The following is an 18,904-nucleotide window of genomic DNA, read 5'->3' as shown; positions in this document are numbered from 1 at the left end:
GTATTTATGCCCAGAGAATTGCAAATTTGTGCGGCAGAACGCAAAGTAAAATGTGAAGTACAGCTTGCCCTGTCATATAAATATAAGCAAAATCTGTAATGTTGCAACTCCAGACCAGAGAGCTTTATGGAAGAAGTTGTGCATGGCATTTAAAGTAGCTGTGTGATACAACCATGAGGTCCATCTACAGGAAAGAAAATCTGCAGGCAGTAACTTTACGAGTCAGTAGTGTGGTTCTGAAAGAGAAGCAGCAAAGATTTTGTTGCCTGCAAAGGAACCGTAGTTTAGATGGTTGAAGAACCTGTGCACTCTTCTCTCAATGAACCTAAATAATTCCTGTTAAGTTTAATGAGATGAATGCATATTTTAGGAGGAATTTTGCCCATGTATTTCCTTTTGATGGTGCAACACTGGGGACTGTGTCAGGAACCTTTGAGGATGAAGTAGATCCAAAAGGTATATCTCTCCTCAAATGTCCATTATAGTCTGGGACAGCACTAAATTCTGTATACATGATGGCATACAGGGCAAGCTAGACTTAGAGAGATGACAAGTCTGGTGCTGTCTTTCTCAGAGTAAAGCTGTTGCTGTGTGGCTATTGTGGGTACTGTGGAGTTACAGTTCAGGAGCGGAGAGATTCCCTGCAGCCTTGGAGCTGTTGTAGAGACAGTGCTAAGAGTTCTTCCCTCATCCTTAAAGAACAATGCCTTGCATCTTGAAATTTTGTAGGAGTGGCATAGCAACCACTTATGACACTTAAGAAATTCAGACTGGAAGGGTTAAGTTATGAAGTGCAATTCCTTCCTACCATAAACCTCAGTTCATATATTCTACATCAAAAACAATTCTAGCTCTTGTGAAATTATTTTGGCAGATTGCTTTGTTTTCTCTTAACTGTTCCTCTTCATACTGTGATGTTTTGCTATTTCTTATTTGCATAACAGATATTAACGAGGGTGGTCAACTCTCTTCCAAAATGGTTCCTCCCTAATAAGAATAATAATAATATACAAATAATTCCCTGCACATATGTAGCTGCTGTGCAAAGGCATATGAACTAGCTTTAAGCAAGCTAGGTAAGCAGTGAAGGGTTGTCAAGTTCAAAGCTCTGTTGAGAAGCAGAATGAATCAATCTATTATAAGGTCTGTATTCTGTCTTAGGAGACAGTCTGCTGGTAATGCTGCTGGTCCCAGGGCATGACTGTGTGAGACTAACTTCAGTTTCTTACTGTGGTGCCACTAGGGGCTCAAAGGATTTATTTCCTGGCAACAGTTACCAAAGCTTATATTGTGACTAGTCTGGGGAAAAAAAAAAACAACCAAGCAAGCAATATAGGAGAAGAAGGCTACTGGCAACTCCTTCTGTTTTGATCCTTCTAAAACTGTTACCTTTTTAAAGTAATAGTTTTGTCTTGTTTTGCTTGAAAATCGCTTCCCACCCTTTCTTGTAGTTGCCCAGTGAAAGACTGCAGCACTCCACTTCCAGGTGTTCAGAAGACTTACCAGGCAGTGGTTAATGTCAGGCAGATCGTTAGCACTTGTTGCAGTTTGATCATCCCAGTTCCTGTGACCCTAGGTTGAATTGTTTAACTAGGTCTCACAGAAACCCACAATCAGCCGCCAGCTATTGAGTTTCCCATATGTAGTATGGGAAAAGGGCTGTGTCGTTCTACAGTTACTCTATAACATTCATGATTTACTTTTATGCAGAGATAGCCTCTCTCATTTCCAAAGAATTTGTTATAAAGTAATTTCATATTCTAAATCCAACCATTTTGGAAAGGAGAATTTAGTTAAAACTTTCCAGGCTCATAGCAATTATCATTAATTTTAATACCTAACTTGGCTGCTGATATTGGAACCTTTAAGTTAATGCTCTCTTTATCCAGTAGGGTCAAAGCTTTACATGTTACCTTTTGTTTGAAGAACTTAAATGCATAGATAGATGTTACTAATTTTAACCTTTGGTCACCCTAATGGTAGGGTACCATGCTTACGATACCAACTAGGGAACAGAGGAAAATAAGGGAGACAATCTCACCCATGATCATACAATGAATAACAGAAGGATTGATTCTCTCATCACACTTACGCCCGCCTTCAATACAGCTGTCCCATTGATTAATGTTAAGTTTAGGAAGTCTACACTTCTCTGTAAGTTAATCAGTATGCTGACATTTCTTCCTCATGATATTTGTTGCAGGTTGAGACTGGAGATCTGGGAGATGTATACAAGATTCGGGTCAGCTGTGATGATGTGCCATGCTTTCAGGGCTGGCATTTGAAGACTTTACACTTAGAAGGGCTACATACAAAACAAGAACTAAACTTTGACTGTAACTGCTGGCTCTCTCTTAACAGAGGAGATGAGCTAGTGAAAGAATTCCCTGCAGTCAGGAAGGACCAGAAAACTTTACAAGGTAAAAAACACCGAGGAAATATAAACAGTGTAAACTAACCTCTTGAAAAAAAATCAGTACCACAGATATAATATAGCACTTTGTCAGGATTTGATTTCTTCAGTGGCTCTATTGCAACTGTCTTCATATATGCACAGCAAAAGTGCTGACCACTTAAGAAACTGTAATTTTCCAGTTAAGCTGCATGTTGGTTTTCACTGTTGCTAAGTGTCATGTGTGATTCTAGGTGTGCAAAATGAACAATATGCTTTTTAAAGATAAAGTGCATATTCAAGGAATGGAAATGATTTGTGGTGGGCTTACTATTTGCCTGGGGGGGAAGGGGGAAGGAAGGAGGGGGAGTGAGCAAACTAGTTGTGTGGTTTTTCTGAATTACTGACTGGACTTAAACCAAGGCACTATTAAATTTAGCTTATAATAGCTTTAGTTATTAACATAAGCATCAGAAATAAGCCTAAAGAACCCAGGTTTTTGTTTTTCCCTGAGGACAATTTTTTGACCCGCTGAGAGTTTCAGAGTATATTCAAAGATGCATTAGAATGTAAAGACTTATGGAATTACTGCATTTATTCAGAAAAGATAGCAGTTACACGTGAGACAACAGTGATTAGAGACATGACTGCTTTTCCAAACTGAAGTTGCAGAAGTTCTGGTCCCTGAATACTTCAAAGCTATTCACAACCTTAAAAGAAACTACAGCATTATGTTATTTAAATGTTCACTCAGCGGGACTGCACATTAAAAATTGCATTTGAAAAATTTTGGTCATTCTTTTTGTATGACTATGAATATATGTGCAATTTAACAATCCTCCTTGGAAGAAAATCTAATCTGACTGTGTAGAAATGCATTTATGCAAGAGCACTGTAAAGGCAAAAAGTTTATAGTTCCTGTCATGTACCTTAATAAGTGCATTTTATAAATTTTTATACTTATATGTAATGAAGCACAGCATCTGGATACATCTGTCTTTGCTATTCAAATTTGCATAAACTTTACACAGTGTGTTATTCTTTGACTTGTGATAGTTATTATCTGCTGCAAAAATAATTCAGTTTCTGACAGCCCCCCAAAACATCAGATGAGGTCTTATTTTCCAGATCTTGCACAGTAAAATAGAATTGGACAGAATTTATCTAGGTTTTAGTAGTTCTAAACTGCATAAGTCTAAATTGTCCAAGTCCAATTTCTTTTGAATTTCAATGGAAAGTAATGGAACATCTTCATTGTGCTTAGCATGAAGAGATTGGATTCATAAAAATTAATCTATTGAAATCATTGTGTAGCAGTTTTTTTGGCCACTGCAGAAATAAAGCTAAGGAGTAGTCTTACTAAATACTCTGCGTTGCAGTTTTCTTTTAAGTACACTTTGTAGATAATCAGTTTGATTTAAATTTTCTTTTCTTTTTGTACAGTCTATAAGTATGTTGTCTCTGTACATATTGGTGACCGCTGGGGAGCAGAAACTTTTGCAAATGTTTATATCAATCTCTATGGCAAAAGAGGTGACACGGGTGTGAGGAAACTTCATACGTCTTTATCAAAAGGAAGAAAATTCCAAAAGAATAAGGTAGTAGCACAAAAGTGCTGTTTCATATGCTCAGGTGTTCGCAATGCATTAATTGGAACTTAATGGCTTTTCAGAATGCATCTTGCTACAGATGGGCAAGAATTTGAAAACACAATTTATCTTTCAGGAGTTGACAGTAGATCAATGCCAGTATTATTTCCTGTACAACGAGAACATCTGTATGTGAAAATAAAGGCTCCACATAGGACACAGAAAGCAGATTTTTGGGGAGAACCTTTGTGTTCATGCTTCTTACTTCTTCCATTCCAAATACAAGACAGCACAGGTAGCAAAGAATTAAAAATCAGTGATTCAAAGTAAATTACAGAAACTGCTGTGCAACTTTTGCAGTCAAAGATATTTCTGTAACAAAAATCCTACACGAAACAGTAACTCAATGTCCAGTCAGTAAGTTTAGACATGAGAAAAGAATTCCAAGAGAATGCACATAAAACCAGGGTTTTTAGATGACCAATAAGATTCTTCTCTTGTGTAATAGGCTTTCCTATGACAGGTTCACTCACTGAACGTTGAAGTCTGAAAAAGTTCACTGTCAAGATGTACATTATCAAGGACAGCCTTTGATTTCCGTGAAATTATTTCACTAGGTGGAATCCATAACACTGGGCCATATAGAGAAAACCTAGATTTTTTACAAAACAAGCAAGAATTTAATAAGGCATATAATTTCTTTCTTTGCATTTCACGTTTTTCTTTATCTTGTCTGTATTCTCAACCACTGATGCTGGTGTTTATTTCTCTTTTGCTTCCCTTTCGATCTCTTGTCTTTTGCTTAAATTCTTCTCCACCTTTAACTTCCTCCCTTCTGTTGTTTTCTCTTTTCCCCATTTGTGATTGCTGAAATGATCCATATTGTCTAAAGATCTAATGAAATTACAGTGTGTGGTTAATGATGAATGTGGGAGTCAATGTTAGGTATAATCAGTGTGTGCTTTCTTAGATTCGGAGGGGATGTTATATATCAAATATAAAAAAACTCACACAAATTTTAAACCTTCAGCTGAACCCAAGACTGTATTTTCCCTGAAGTTCAAGCATATTCAGATCCACTTTAATTAAGTTTTCCCCTTTTTTTGCTTTTTTTTTTTTTTTTTGGTAGGTGGATTCATTTTTGGTGGAAGCTGTTTCTCTGAGTCAGTTGCAAAAAGTGGTCATAGGACATGACGGAGAAGGGTACGGGGCTGGCATGTACCTCAAGATGGTAACAGTCAAGGAATCACAAGACTCAGACAAAGAATGGGTCTTCCCTTTGTGGAACTGGCTTGATACTCATCTGGGATTATGTGAGACTGTTTGTGAGATTGTGACAACTGGTAAGATTTTCTGCAAATACATGCATACACATATATAAATTTGGCCATAGCTCTTTCAGCTCTCTATAGTATTTTTCTTCCATTGAAAACGTGAATTTTCGGTTTGATCTTACTGTTATAGCAAACCCAAATCTGGTAAGGTTAAAGTGGATAAAATTCCATCCTGTCAATATATTGTCTATGGAATGCTTGCCTTCCAAATTAAATGTAGCACATTGAAGTGAAAGCTCTCTACTCCATGCTTGTGAGACCCTACCTGGAGTCCTACATTCAGCTCTGGGCCTCCAACATAAGAAATACCTGTTGGAGTGAGTCCAGAGGAGGGCCACAAAGACGATCGGGGGCTGGAGCACCTCTCCTGTGAAGCCAGGCTGAGAGAGTTGGGCTTGTTCAGCCCAGAGAAGGCTGTGGGGAGATGGTACAACAGCCTTCCAGTACCTAAAGAGGGTCTACAGGAAATCTGGAGAGGGACTTTTTACAAGGGCATGTAGTGACAGGACAAGGGGGAATGGCTTTAAACTGATAGAGGGTGGGTGCCCAATACAGATAGCAGTTATTCAGTAGCGTGTTGTTTCTGTGTTGCAAAGAGTACATTTTACTGAGCTGTTCCTTTGGTTAAAACAGAATGAAAATGAAGGAAAACAGCAATTAATGAAGAAAAAGGGAGGGAGATAATAATATTGATCTGAGGATATGGCAAATATTTTTGTGCGCTTATTATAGGTTTATGTGTCAGCCTCACACTATTACAGTATGTATTATATAGCTAAGATCTAGTTACAAGCAGAGTTCATTAGTATTATACATTTTGCTTTAGGTCCCTACACAGTACAGATGGCTGGTGCGTCTAAATGATAAATTAGTTTTAGTAACATTGATTGCTTTTTTAAGGACAATTATTTAGAACTCTAAAAGGTGAGTGAATGTTCTTTTAGCAATTACTTCTGAATATGACAAGGAAAATACCAGGGCATCAATAAAATACTTCTGAAACTAAATTTTAAACACAGAATTAAGATTAAGTTGCTAAATTCTTCACGAAAATTTTACTAAAGTTTTAGATGTGTTAGTGAACTGTTGTTATAGATACAAGATAACCTGCAAATAAAGCTTTATTTGTGTACTATAAAGGCTATGGTCCTGCTATATTATGCCATTCTGTCATCTTTCCTCTTTCTGTTTTATAATTTTTAAAGGCAGAAGATTGACTTCCAGTCCTAAACTTCCTGAAATCAACATGACGACGTCAGGTCTCTGGATAATGGACATCACTGGATCTGACTTGAGCAATGAAGAGGATCCAGTATCCCTTTCTTTTATCTTTTATGGCAACCTGAGTCACAAAAAGTTGCCACTTCAAGTTACAGGAAAAGCAATTCAAATCAAAGTAATTCAAACTTTCTCTACTGAAAGAAAAGCCTAAGAATCATGTAGCCAATAACACATTTAATTCTGAGATAAATTGTTTCTTTCAACTAAAATACCAAGCTGATTTTTAAGTCTTCTGTGTAGTCTGGCACAGATTGTCATTTTTGTTTGTAGGTAGTAACACTGTCACTGGAACAATGGGTTTTGAATAAGCAGATTCTCCCAGTGTCTCATACTGAGAATGCTTAAGTGAGCAAATTGGTCCCTTGGTGCATATCGCAGTATATACCATGCTGCAGGTACTGATTTGAAGGTTTTGTTGATCTCACAGAAGTAAGTACTTTGTAAACTTAGGAGATACTGTGGGATACTATGCAGCTTTTGGGGCTAATAATGGCAAAGGAAGAATCATAAATGAGATTAAATCTACAGAAAGTTAATTTTTCTCTTTCATGTAATTTATTCATCTATCTCTTGCCTTTTCCTCTTGATCAGTTTCTTTTTACCCACAAGTTTTCTCCTCCTTTATTCTGTACTTCTACCCTTCAATTGTTTATCTTGACTTCCTCCTATTACCCATTAACTGAAATATTGACAAGCATCTGAAGTCCACTTGAACTGTAGCCTGCTTCTTTTCCCAGTGCTCTTATTTCCCTCTTGCAGCTGTAATTCCTTCCTAGTGCCAACACTGTTTTATGCTTTTCTGGTTTTGAAGTTCAGTAGAAGGAACTGACCTGAAGGTAAACACTGCAGACACATCCTCTGGCTCAGGAAGTGCCTGAGCCACAAAGTGCTAAAAGATAGGACAATATTCAAATGAAGGACTGCTACTTGTTCTGTTCTTGTACAGCTTGTTCCATCCTTCTGTTGTCCATTGTGGGTTTTAAGGAAATGGCTGATCTCTGTAAGAAAACATGAAGTTTTAACCTTATTTGTTTTTTCAGCCTTGGTTTTAACCTTAGTTAATTCATCCTGCAGCTGCAGAAGCAAACATAAGGCAAGACTGAAGGAATGGGAGAAAGTGGGCAGGCAGGGAAGTAGGAACTTGACAAGTGAGCTTTGCATGACAGAAATGTGTTCATGAAGCTATATCCTGAAAGATGTTTCTTCAGGATTGACTGCTGGAACAGAGGAAGCAGGTAGTAAGAATAAATCAGGGTTCAAAAAAAGGGGTAAAGAAACCAATAGGAAAAAGCCCAAATAATGAATGAAAATAGGTTACTTTTGATTTTGGTGTTCATCAGAAAGGAACCTTAGTTTGAACGAAGAAACTATTTCCTGGTTCTTCTTCTTACCAGCCAGGTAAATCGAGCTTAATGATTGAGCTAAAGAAACAATTGGCTAGTTTTCGATGGTCCTTTTTTCTTTAATGAAAGAGGAACTAAGCAGACTAGTCTAGGCCCTAAACATGATCCAAAGTGAGGAGTACCCAGAAGATTTTCCTAAGTTATTTCTAAGAACCTCTGGTAAATGTGAAGAAATAGTATGAAACATGAAGTGCACTGTCAGAGGAAAGGCTGAAGTCAGGTCACATGCACTTCTAGTTAGGCAGTATTTGAAATGAAATAGCAGGGGAAAGAGTATGAGAACTGGAGAATAGGAAGAGGAAAAAACAACTTCTGTATTCACCTTTCTTTTTCCCTTACAGTGAAAAACTACTCCTTTAATAATTAAAGTTATCTAAGGCCTCCTCTACCTTTCGCTTACTTGCATAATGGTATGTCACAGAGATGCTGTACTGTCCCCAGTAGAACTAGAGGATTTTAATAGACAGCCTCTATATGAAAACATAATGTAGGGTGAAGATGAGGGATTTCTTAGATGTTTTCTCAAAATCAGATTAATTCTCCTTCAAATTTATAATTAATTGCACCATTTGTATATTACAAATTGTAAGAAATTTTTCTAGTAGTGTTTAAAATTTTTAAAATAGACTGAAGCTTTTGTTCCTGCAAATAGTCTGCTGAATCGGTGTAATATATACGAACACTGTGCCTTGTTCTGTGCATAAATTTCAGCAGTGACTGCCATCACTCGTTCCCAGATATCAAATCTCAAGTATTCCACCTCCAAATTCACATTAGTAAATCAATTTTGTATTGATTAGAAAGGGGAAAAATAGTAGTAGTTATAAATCTGCCCCAATTCTTTAATTACTGAAGTTTGTTCAACTACAGCTGTCAACTACATTTGGTCTGGCACAGTTAGAATGAGATCCATTCATCTTTTCTTTCTCCTCACGCAGGATGAATTGGCAGATATTGGCTCAATATACAAAGTTCAGGTAACCGGCCCGCATAGCGTGCTAAACCAGCCATGGCACTTGGATTTACTGCATATGAAGCACACAGGCACAAAGGAAGAAATGTATTTAGCTTTTGACTGCTGGTTCAACCCTAACGAAGACAAATGTGTGGAGCTGCCAGCTCTCTATGCAGATGAGGAGCCTTTGCCTGGTAAGCTAGGCCCTTTTTTGTTACTGGGGTCAGGATCTGTCACTGGAATACCAGTATATCTCTTCTGGGACTAAAATAATGTGTGAGGATTTCCACAAGAATTTGGTATTAAGGAATTTGATGTTTTTGCGCATGCATTTATCACAAAAGGAAGCTGAGAAAACAAATTACTGGTATCAGGATAATGACAGATGCTGTGACTGCTGACACCAAACATGGGATCTTGCTTCTTTCATGTTAGATGATGTTCCAGTTTTAGCTCTTGTTTATGCGTTTTCTCTTCAAATTAACACTGTGTCAGCTGAAGATGTGTACAAAGTATAATCTACTGTGTGATATTGCCTAAATCTTCCTATTAAAAATGTATTTGACCTAGAAATAGTTTTTTTTTTAAAGAATGAAAGAATTGCAAAGACCCCCTCAAAACAGAGATAGAATTTTTGAAGTGTGTAATAATTAAAGAGGAAAGGGATATCCAAGAATTTAAATTTCACTGGTGTTTTATTAATGGACATGAGAATTTATAGCACAGGAAGAAATATTTCTCAAAAACATATATGAAGTTGTATGTTGAATGTTTCATTCCTGTTAGTAACATGAATTTTATGATGCCTGAGAGATAATAAAGTTATTTCTGCCAGCCACTCCCCCCACCCAGGAATATGGAGAGAAACAACCAATTGCATACTGATAACTTGGTCACTAGCTATTTAAGAACAGGATTCCCATCTATCCAGCTCATTAAAATAAAGAGGATTGATGGGGATAGTAAAGATCACATATGGAAGCTTTTAGTGACAGTTAAGAGGTTTTTGCTAGAGGCTATAGTACAAAGATGTTCTGCTTAAACAGAAACTAATAGAAAAAGATGGAAGTGGCCCAGAAAAAGGACTAAAATATTCCATGTGAACTTTTGCACACTATTCTCTAAGGAGATTTTCCTAAATATTTCATCCCATTAAAAGCTGAAACTTGAGCAAATAAAACACTGGAGACTTTTTAAATCTCTGGGTTTGTGTGGGGCTTGCATAATTTTAAACAATTAATAACATTGCATTTATTTACTGAAAAAATCTTATGATTTTAGGGTTTTGATATGTCAGATTCAAAATGACTTTGGATGCAATATATACAGGATATGCAATCATGAATATTATAAATCTGGAGTCTGGTAAAAAGCTCTATTTTCCCAATTTATTTATGAAAAAAATTGGGAAAATTATAATTGTTCATAAATATATTGAGAATTTGAAATTGTGAAATACTTAACTACATGTAGAAAGTCCATAGGTTCAAGTAAAAAAATTGTAGACTACACCCCTCCAAGCTTCTATTATTCTAAGAACCAAATTGAGATACTACCTCTTGGTATTATCCTGATTTGTAAAGCAATTCAGTTTTGAGGTATATTACAAAATGAAGGTGTTTTTCTTGGAAAATTATGAAGAAATGGGTAGTGTCTACTAGCCTAGGATGCTTTTCACAAACCAATTTGTTGAGTGTGGTGATCTACAACTGTAGATCTATTCTTTGTAATCCCAGTACTAAATCAGTCTAAAATTTCTATCAGCTTCTTCCTTGTATTCCAGTTTCAATGCTAGAGACAAAAAATATAAAAAAAAAATCATTTTCATGTGTTTGCACTCATTATTGCTCTGAATGAGAGCAATGATGAGATAAATGAGAATGTTTATGGTTATGTCTTTAATGTCTTGATAGAATAAATTCAAATAACAACAAAAGTTTTGAGAAATATTGATCATAGCAAAGCAAATTGCATGTATATGACTCCATAGAAAGCAAAGTAAATATGAAAAACTAAGCATCCAAATATACAGTAACCATTATCAATATAAACAGTAATTTTTATCAGTAATGTCAATTGCCTGGTTGTAATGAAGACCATACTAATATAATTACTTCTCTTCTAAACAAAGTGATTCCATAAGATTTATCATGGCAAAAATAACTATATATTCTAATTAATAATCTTCAGGATTTTATTAATTCAGTAATGATTATGTGCAGGACATAGATGCGTATATTAACATACTGAGACAAAGTCATCACACAACAATTAACTGCTGTTAGACTTCATATTGCTTGATAATTTCTAGATAATTTCTTGATTTTTAGAATGTCATGATTTGTGACTGCAGTTGAAGGCATGTACCAGGAGATATATACAGCAATAGGTGCTTCTGAAATACAGCACCCTGTCCAATTTGCATTCTCACCTCTACTATCTTATCTTTCCAAGGAGAACCTGACAAGCTATAGAGAAAAACAATAACAGGTCTTGAGAGCTCCAACAGAAGAGTTCATCTGATAGTTCATTTCCCCCCCCCCCCCCCCCCCATCTTTTCTTACTGTTTTCCCCCATTGGAAAAATTACCTGCATTGCCTGGTTTTATTACAAAACTAAAATCACAACAGTGCAGGATGTTTAACTATACCTCTGACATTGAGAAAGGATGTATCGTTTAAACTGTTCACCCTTGAAAGGCTACTGAGAGTTCTGTGGGCAAATGTTACTGAATTATCACAATAAATGATATTTATAGTATGTAGTAAATTCCACAATAACAAAAAAGAGAAATTCAAAGCAACATCATATTTAATTCATGTTCTTTTTCCCTGCCTTCTAATGAGCTCCATGATCACTTTGAGCTTTTAATGATAACTTTCAGTTTCACATTATGTTGGTTTACATCTGAAATAGAGCTTTTATCAATAGGCGTGGGGAGAGACAAAGAATGGCAAGGTTGTACAGAATATCTTATTTTCATAGATTTTTATTGTTGCGTTATGCTGCTTATCTGATAGTCAGAATGGTCCCACTCACCCTAAAGCTTTTTACCCCATTTCCCAGTATCCTGTCCATGTTATGCTTTTCTTCATAGGAGTTACTTTGTACATTTTTATTTCACTTACATAGTGGAAGTTCTTTCTCTGATCCAAAACCTCTGAAAGTCAATGGGAAACGTTTGCTGTGACTAAAGTTCAATGTGACTACATTGAACTTTAAATCATGCATCAATAGACTCAGCAGATTCAGCAGAAAATACCGACTCAAAAATTACGTATGTTTCTACCTTTCAGTGTTTATCTCGTTTGAGTACTACCTGTGTGATCACACCTACGCTCATGATTAAGTATATTAATGATTCTGGACAAAAGCAGTAAAGATGATTGTGAACACTGTAATTTCTAATCTATCCCACATGAGTGGTCAGATCTGTAGACCAAATTCTTCTGATCTTATTCATGCAAGCAGCCTTTTGACTTCAATGAATCTGGTTTTATGACCAAGCTACACAAGCAAGGCGACACTCTAGATGATTAATACAGAATCTTACCTTCATATCCTAACTCTGCTGGAACCAAATATTCCATTGGCCAAGAGTCAGCTTAACATCTCATGTACTTCCAACTATCTGGATCTCCCATAAGATAAATTGTGAGTAGCTACACTGACTTTAAAGTAGCTATGTTGTCTGTCACCTGGCAGTGCATATTTAACTGCCTTGAAGAAAGGGATGAGATATGTTAGAGCCCTAGTCTAGAAAACCTCTTGGTTTACTTCTTATCATCAAACATGAGTGATGCCATCAATTGCAAATACTTTTCCAGTTCTTGGTTTAAATAATGAAAAAGTAAAACAAAACCAAAAATAAAAATCTCATGGGAAGTCCCTGAAGGAAATAGTGCCACAGTGAAGTTACTTTTCAGAAAACAGATTTTTCTCACATGTCATCCCAACATAGTAAAAGATAAAGAGAAATTAAGACATTTCAGAAGTTTATTGCAATAAGCACAGCTTTATTAGCGAACTGATACAGCCCTTATTATTTAATGAATCCTTTTAGATATCAATTTTTCAATCAGTATGCAGAACCACCCTTTAGAACCCTTGTTCCAGTTATGTGACCTTTTTACTTTAGACATATAAAGAAATAGTTAAATAAGATGTCACAATATTTGAATTCAGGCTTTTTGATTATAGCACTCAATATGAATAGCACCAACTTGTGAAAAGAGCTGTAAGAAAAACTTAAAAATAAATAGCCTCAGAACACTACTTTTTTTTTTTTTTCTCCCTGTTTTCCTATCACCTACACATGAAAATAAATGACAGTCTTCGCTTCTGGGTTCTAAGAATCATTCTCAACCTTACCAGAAATTTCTCATAATTATATCTTTTCAAAGGATGTAGAGATTGGTTAAATTGGGCCATTTCTATCTTGGAATAAATCTGACTGAAGAATAAAACTGTACTGAAAATATCAGATGTTTCCAGAATGTATACTTAGATATTTGTGTATCCTGTCATGTATTTTATACCAAAATATGTATTTCAGACTTGAATTATGTGTGTTTCAGTGCTCTCTGACTTGAATTGTTGATTGTGAGACTGCAAGTACTTTTTAGTTTCTCCTTGGTTTCATGTCTGTCTAAAGCACCATTTCCCTTCTTTGCACACATGTGCTTTCTGGGAAAGCAGACATACAACCAGCCAGGTCCCAGGTAGGGGTAAGTGGCAGAGACAGAGAGAGTTTGGAAGACTTTCTCTGGCATGTAATTGTCACATAGTCTAGATGTCTATGTCTGCTTTACTGTGCCAGTGATGAGGGTTGTGGGAGTTGGGGCTGAATAATTTGTAGTAGTTGAAAATAACTCAGGACTTGTAAAATGTTGGGTTTTAAGGGTGCTCAGTCATTAAAACAAGAAAAAAAAATCAATCTTGAAGCTTGTGACAGAAAAGTTCAAGAGATCCTGTAAGCACTCCTGAATACATTCTTGGTATATGAGCACTGCTTATTGCCTACATTCCAAGTGTGAGTTTGCATTTTACAGTGGATAAAAATGTTTGCTCCTTACAAAAAAAATTAGAAAATTGTGTTTTACAAACCTGTGTTTCTGCAAGATTATGTTTTTTTTTTCTTAGGCCAAAGTAATGATGCTTATGGTTGGCATCAGAGGAACCTTCAGACCATCTAAGTTTAGACTCCTAAAGTCTCTAACCCTAGCATATATGGGAACCCATCATAAGTGTTTTCTACAGCACCTGCCTTTCCCTGATGACTACGTAAGGATCATATTTCTAGTTGTCCTGAGTTCAGCAGTAGCAGTCATTTTTTTCTTAGTAGCTGGTGCAGTGTTGTGTTTTTGACTTTCAGCCTGGGAACAGCACTGACAACACCGGTGTTTTTAGTTACTGCTCAAATATTTACTCTGACCAAGGACTTTGTGAGTCTCATGCTCTGCCAGGGAGGAGGGGAATCAGGGAGGAATTAGAGAGAGGACACCTGACCCAAACTAACCAAAGAGGTATTCCATACCACAGCACATCATGCCCAGTAGGTAGAACTGGGGCAGTTACCCGGAAGGGCTAGATCACTGCTTGGTCGGGCTGGGTATTAGTCGGCAGGTGATGAGCAGTTGTATTCTCTTCTCTTGTTATTTCCTTTATCATCATTATTATTGGTGGTAGCAGTAGTGGTTTGTGTTATACCTCAGTTACTAAACTGTTCTTATCTCAACCTGTGGGAGTTACATTCTTTTCGATTCTCCTCCCCATCTCTCCGGGAGTGGGGGGAGGGAAAGAAGGAGGGGAATGAGAGAGAGAGACTGCATGGCTGATTTATGGCTGACTGGGTTTAAACCATGGCACTAGTATAGCCACCAAAGTTAGATTCCTAATGTGACAGCACCAGTATTATACAAATGAACACAGATTTACAGATTTATTATTGTAATCCAACTAAGAGTAGACTTACGACACTAGGAGGAAAAAAAAACCCAAATCCACAAAAAAACCTTCACATTTTTTCTCTGGGCTTCTCCTTAAAATTGTGCAAATAATGATGAATATTTAGATCGTGATCTGCTCCTGTTTAAGTGTTTCCTTGTTCACTGTTTCCATGATGAACTCAGGGCTAAAATAGATCATTTGAAAAAGGACCATAGGAGTTTTCCATGAAGTTTCTTTGGAATGCAGTCTGGTCTTATCATGTCACTCCCCTGTGAATTACATATGAAAGAGGCAAGGTGCAGGTGCCATAGGTGCCTTTTCTAATCTCTATATGATGATCACAGCTGAGAAAATAAGAAATGCTTTTCTTTAAACTCAAATTTCCCTTACCTGGTCTCTACTTGTGTGTTTTTACATAGTACACCGGAGGTTCTTTGAAGAATCATGCAAAATGTGAGGAGGTTTTTCTCTTTATGTAACAAAGCTGATGTTGAGAGAATTTCTAGCTAATTATTTCTGTTCCATATTAGCATGTTTTAACTCAAGAACACTGTAATGGCATTATGGTCTGACTAGTAAGCTTGATAGTACTGATGTGTTATTTCATTGGGTGATATTTCTAGGAGTTTAAAGCTTACGACAATCAGGTCATAGAATTCTTTTAAACCACCCTAAAAGTATGAGCTCCCATTTCATTTCAAGGAGAAAACAATAGACATAGAGGAAGAAAGAAACAAAGAAATATGAGTAAATAAAAAGCAGAACTTAGACTTTCCAAAGAGCATGTAAACATGAAGTATTTCTTAGAAAGAAATTTCCTACCTTGGGAGGCAGGGAGCAGTACATAGGAGATCCTGTCTCCCAAGCAGCAGCCAGTACTGCTGATTTTCTGGGAATGGTAAGTTGTGTCAGAGCAGAAGAAATCTGTTTTCTGCAGACTACCAAACAGGGAGTTTTATAGCAGGGATGTTGTCCTGGGTTCAGCAGTAGCAGTCATTTTTCTCCTTCTTAGTAGGTGGTGCAGTGCTGTGTTTTTGACTTTCAGCCTGCGAACAGCACTGATAACACCAATGTTTTTAGTTACTGCTCAAATGTTTACTCTGACCAAGGACTTTGTGAGTCTCATGCTCTGCCAGGGAGGGGGGAAAGCCAGGAGGAATCAGAGAGAGGACACCTGACCCAAACTGACCAAAGAGGTATCCCATACCACAGCACGTCATGCCCACGATGTAACTGAGAGTTACCCAGAAGAGCTAGGGACTGCGGGGTTGCATGAGGTATCAGTTGGTGCTCAGTCAGGTGGGGTGGAGTGAGTTATCGGTCGGCGGGTGCTGAGGTGTTGTATTCTCTTCCCTTGTTATTTCCTTCATCATTGTTATTATTGGTGGTAGCAGTAGTGATTTGTGTTATACCTTAGTTACTAAACTGTTCTTATCTCAACCCGTGAAATTTGCATTCTTTTGATTCTCTTTCCCATCCCTCCGGGAGTAGGGGGAGGGCAAGAAGAGGGGGGAGTGAGTGAACAAGCTGCGTGACTGGGTTTAAACCACAACAGATGTGTTCTGGATATGTATGTCACGAGGACTGAAGAAACCTGTATTCTTTGTTCTGTGGCACAGTGTGGAATTCAGATGAAACTGTCAATTGTTTATGCCATTGACAATGCAGGTTTTGGGCAAGGAGCACTCGTGACTTTTTTCTTTTTGCATCTGTATTTTTTCTGAAGTTGTAGAATATGCAGTCCATTTGCACACGGGAGACTTGAAGAAAGCGGATGCAACTGGTGAGGCATATCTATGCGTGCAAGGAGAAAAAAGCAACTCAGGGAAACGATGGCTTAACTCGAGAAACAGCGTGATCACTTTTGCTAGAGGGCAGGTAAAACAATGAGAAAAAATATATCTGAATCTCTGAGTGTGTTTTTGGTAAAACTTTTGTTTACATAGAGCATTTCATGGACAGTATATCAAAAATACCAATGTTTTATGCTCCACATAGACATAATTTTCTCTTGTAACTAAAAGGTGATTGTCTCCATAGGTAATGTGTTGCTTTTAAGCATCATCAGCATTGTGCAACAGTGAAAGTTAAGCTGATGAAATAATTTTGAGTTGGACTAAATATACAGTAAAAGTTCTATTTTAATATTCTATAGTTTTAAGGCCAGGGATGTGTCAGGGGTTTATGAAAGCACTGTTAATATTTCTCTAGGATATCTTGCCTCTACGTACTTTAGACCATGATTTTTTCTTATTAACTTTCCTGAAGAGGTTTTTTTTTGTTTTTTTTCATGTTTCAAGTCTTGCACTCATTTTAACTTTTGAACATTGCAATCATATTCTTGTTTGTTGAGGCTTAAAGAGCTTTTCCTAGAAGAGTAATTCCTGGAGTAGTTACTGCCATAAGAACAAAGTGCTAAAACAAATTTCAGTTCAGAGGAAATATCTATTTCATATCAAAAGGAGTTGTCTAGCTTATACTTTACTGGACCCTACTGTTTGCTCTGCGTTTAGGTTTGGAAGACTTTTTGTTTTAAAGGAATCATAAAATCATAGCAAAGTATATAGGAATCTTCTTTTGGGGAGGGTAGGAAACTGCCTACTTTTCATTGCTGACAGCCAACCCCGATTGGTTTGTTCTCTGATGTAGAAATTTAGAAAAATCTGCTTGAAATATGCTTCATTTATTCTAAAATCATGCCTCTGTTTATTTTATTTGTTTTTCACTTCTAAAGGTTCTAGAAGACACAATGTTTTTTATATGCAAACCAAACTAAATCTTTGTTATTCGTTGTGTCCTCTGCAGTCCTGTATTTTCTTTCTCTATTATGGAAGAGAATATGCATGTCCAATGTCATATTTGTCAAGAACAGATAAAACTGCTAGCTCAGACTTCATAAAATAATGACAGAATAGTAGCACTCATGGCTTTAAAGAGTAATGTAGGAAATTTTATAGATTGATCTTTTTGGTGATATATATAAAATAGTTACATATAGTATATCTTAAAGATAAGAAAATAAAGACTTTATTTTGCAAAAATATATGTTAAATTTTATTTAGGAATAAAACTTGTAGAGAAAAATATGTGTACAATATAATTGACTTCTGTGAATACTCACTCCAGTAGAAATACAGCTCATCTGCAAATTCACAAGGACTTTTTTTTGTATAATCCAGATTTTGTGTCAGTTTTTTAATAGGCCTGTTCAGGAAGCTAAATCCTTCATCTGAAACTCAAAGGGCTTTTCTATATCCCGAGCTATAGCACCTTAATCTTTATCTTATAGATAAAATTTTGTGTAGCAATTGTTTGGATGTTCATTCTCTCCCAGTTTTCTTTGCTTCACCTGGCCCTCAAATGCCTAATTCTCTGCTCCTAGTTTTTGTTCTTTTTTTCTAGCTGACTCTTGTCGTCAATATGGTTTTTACTGGTAGCATGATTTTTTTGGTACGTTATTGTACTTGGCAGCAACTATGGAAAACTATGCAAGAGAGTTTTTTGTTTGTTTTCAAAGCCCCAGATGGGTCTGCAACTTTTGTCTTCAAGTTGCATTTTTGATGTAACCTTTCCAAGACAAATTCGTCTTGGAAAGATAGCTTATAAAATCACAAGAATAAAACAGTCTTACTTGTGGAGTTTTTATTCTGAAGACGGTTTCCCAAAAATGTAAATGAATCCGTTCATGAATAGTATGTTTCAAAACCTCATGTCTTCTGGCCCAGTTCAAAAAGGCCCATTTCAACAAATACACGCATTAAACAATGTGTGTTCTCAGTGTCAGTGTGCATACTTATGTGAGCTTTCCCATTGATTATAAAGGAAGATGAGCGCACAAAGAAGACAGGCATGCATATGGAAGAACATGAATATGCTGCAAAGATTTCCATTAGAGAAGAAAAAGAATATTCCCTGGCATCTATTCATCATTCAAGTCTGCTGTATGGGGAAAAATTTACCTCTTATAGAGTTAGCTTAAATGAAAAATCCCCATTCCAATA

The 18,904-nt window shown here is 36.6% G+C and overlaps 1 protein-coding gene across 3 annotated transcripts in view; it reads left to right on the top strand.

The window, feature by feature from the left end:
• Positions 1–18,904, top strand: part of RP1 (RP1 axonemal microtubule associated) — a 214,814-nt gene that overhangs the window by 138,647 nt on the left and 57,263 nt on the right. For all 3 annotated transcript variants that reach the window (XM_061448476.1, XM_061448474.1, XM_061448477.1), the window contains exons 33-38: positions 2,204–2,420; positions 3,836–3,990; positions 5,111–5,324; positions 6,521–6,711; positions 8,938–9,148; positions 16,630–16,781. In XM_061448476.1, the coding sequence (XP_061304460.1) occupies positions 2,204–2,420; positions 3,836–3,990; positions 5,111–5,324; positions 6,521–6,711; positions 8,938–9,148; positions 16,630–16,781 (1,140 nt within the window). The remainder of the gene's footprint in view (positions 1–2,203; positions 2,421–3,835; positions 3,991–5,110; positions 5,325–6,520; positions 6,712–8,937; positions 9,149–16,629; positions 16,782–18,904) is intronic.

This window comes from Pezoporus flaviventris, unplaced genomic scaffold (assembly GCF_033815535.1).
Source record: "Pezoporus flaviventris isolate CSIRO_AGI_PZ_B2104156 unplaced genomic scaffold, CSIRO_AGI_Pfla_v1 ptg000007l, whole genome shotgun sequence".
NCBI classification, from domain to species: domain Eukaryota; kingdom Metazoa; phylum Chordata; class Aves; order Psittaciformes; family Psittacidae; genus Pezoporus; species Pezoporus flaviventris.
Note: the sequence above shows the minus strand (reverse complement) of the source record. Positions and strands in the feature narration are given on the sequence as shown.